The 2,172-nt window shown below is 39.9% G+C and overlaps 1 protein-coding gene across 1 annotated transcript; it reads left to right on the top strand.

Annotated features, from left to right (window-relative positions):
• On the top strand, positions 1 to 2,172 carry LOC146901009 (pentatricopeptide repeat-containing protein At5g39350-like). Its single transcript, XM_085738094.1, has one exon. The coding sequence runs from the start codon at positions 1 to 3 to the stop codon at positions 1,747 to 1,749; it is 1,749 nt and encodes a 582-aa protein (XP_085594220.1). The 3' UTR covers positions 1,750 to 2,172.

Raw genomic sequence — 2,172 nt, 5'->3', positions numbered from 1 at the left:
ATGCGTCCACTCTCACACACACAATCCTTCATCTCTCTCCTCCAAGCATGCTCCATTACCAAATCTCTCAACCAAGCAAAACAGCTTCACCAACGTTTCACACTTCTCTACTCTTCCAACCCTAACCCTTTCTTCCCAATCAAACTCATTCAAATCTACGCCGACTGCGACGACATTCGCTCCGCCACCAACCTCCTCCACCACCACCTCCCCCATCCCAACATCTTCGCCTTCACTTCCATCCTCTCCTTCCACTCTCGTCATTCCCTCCACTCCCAATCCATTCAAACCTACGCTGAGCTTAGAAGAGTGAAAACCCTAGTCCCAGATGGTTACGTGTTCCCCAAGGTACTCAAAGCGTGTGCGCAATTAAAATCTTTTCATGTGGGTTGTGTTGTGCATAAAGATGTTGTTGTTTTTGGGTGGGATCCCAGTTTGATAGTTTGTAATTCTTTGTTGGATATGTATGCTAAATGTGGTGATGTTGGGTCTGCGGGGAAGGTGTTTGATGAAATGCCTCAAAGAGATGTTTTTTCGTGGAATTCGATGATGGCGTGTTATGTGTGTAATGGGTTTTATGAGAAGGGTTTGGAGATGTTGGATTGTTTGAGAATGTTTGAGCCTGATGTTGTTACGTGGAATACTGTTATGGATGCTTATTGTAGGATGGGTGAAGTTGATGAGGCTTTAAAGGTTTTTCGAAAAATTAAGGATCCTAATGTTATTTCTTGGGCGACGTTGATCTCTGGTTATACCGGTGTTGGGAAGCATGTTGTTGCTTTGGAGTTATTTAAGGAAATGGTGAATGTTGGGATGATTCTCCCTGATGTTGGTGCTCTTTCTGGTATCCTTGTTTCGTGCAGGTTTTTAGGGGATTTGAGAAGTGGGAGGGAAATTCATGGTTATGGAATCAGAAACATGCTTTGGAATAATGCGTTTTACAAGTCTGCTGGTCCTGCCTTGTTGACATTGTATGCTCGGTGTAGTAGACTTCATGATGCTGAGAAAGTGTTTCGTATGATGGATGAATCTGATGTTGTTGCATGGAATGCCATGATTTTGGGTTACATTGACATGGGGTTGGGACGTTTGGCTTTGGAACGTTTTAGAGAAATGCAAGGAAAAGGTGTGAGAATTAACGACACAACTATATCTACTATATTACCTGTTTGTGATTTGAGATGTGGAAAACAGATACATGCATATATCAGGAAAAACAATTTCAATTGTACGGTTGGAGTTTATAATGCACTGATTCATATGTACTCGATCGGTGGATGCATTGAATATGCATATTCTGTGTTTTCTACTATGGTTAAGAAAGATTTGGTTTCGTGGAACACTATTATTGGAGGGTTTGGAATGCACGGACTTGGCCAAACTGCTGTGAAGCTTTTGCAGGAAATGAGTGATTCGGGAATCAGCCTTGATTCAGTGACATTTTCTTCAGCACTTTCGGCTTGCTGTCATTCTGGACTTGTGGATGAAGGAATTGAGCTTTTCTACAGAATGATAAAAGATTTTGGCTTGACTCCAGTAAAGGAACATTTTTCTTGTGTTATTGACATGCTGGGTCGTGCTGGTAGGCTTGAAGATGCTTTTCATTTCATTAATGAAATGCCCCAAAAACCTGATAAATATATTTGGGGAGCTTTACTTGCAGCATGCCAAAAGCACGAAAATGTTAATGTTGGTAATCTGGCTGCAGAAAAATTAATAGATTTAGAACCTCACGAAGCGAGTCATTGACACTGTCAAATCTGTATTTAAGAGCAGGAAGATGGAATGATGTTGCAAGAATAAGGACGATGATAGAAATAACAGTAAGATTGAAATGTATAATTTTTCAAAGAGAAGGGCCTCATATATAATTACAATTAATCTTACGGGATATCAATGTAATTACCTTTAACTTTTAGAACCTTTATTTTTAGTCGCATAGAATTATGTACACTTTCCCAGGCATTGTGGTCCGGGTAGGATAAGGAATGTGTTGCGACTTTCGCTAGTCCATAAACGTTGGGAGGTTTTCTGGGGAAATATTCTATGCAAAAAGTTGTTTAAATAGTGACATAACACCTGGAATGTAGGCTGGTAATATAGAAGTATGCTTCATGTAATTTTTTTTATAATTTTTTGTGTGTGTATGATAGTTGATACATGTCCATAAAA

Source organism: Medicago sativa, chromosome 8 (genome assembly GCF_051527215.1).
Source record: "Medicago sativa cultivar Bolivia chromosome 8, Bolivia_mono, whole genome shotgun sequence".
NCBI lineage: Eukaryota > Viridiplantae > Streptophyta > Magnoliopsida > Fabales > Fabaceae > Medicago > Medicago sativa.
The sequence above is the reverse complement of the archived record's forward strand: the minus strand, read 5'-3'. Positions and strand labels throughout refer to the sequence as shown.

Coding starts and splice junctions, on each gene's coding strand:
- LOC146901009 (XM_085738094.1), top strand. CDS start 1: ATGCGTCCACTCTCACACACACAATCCTTCATCTCTCTCCTCCAAGCA.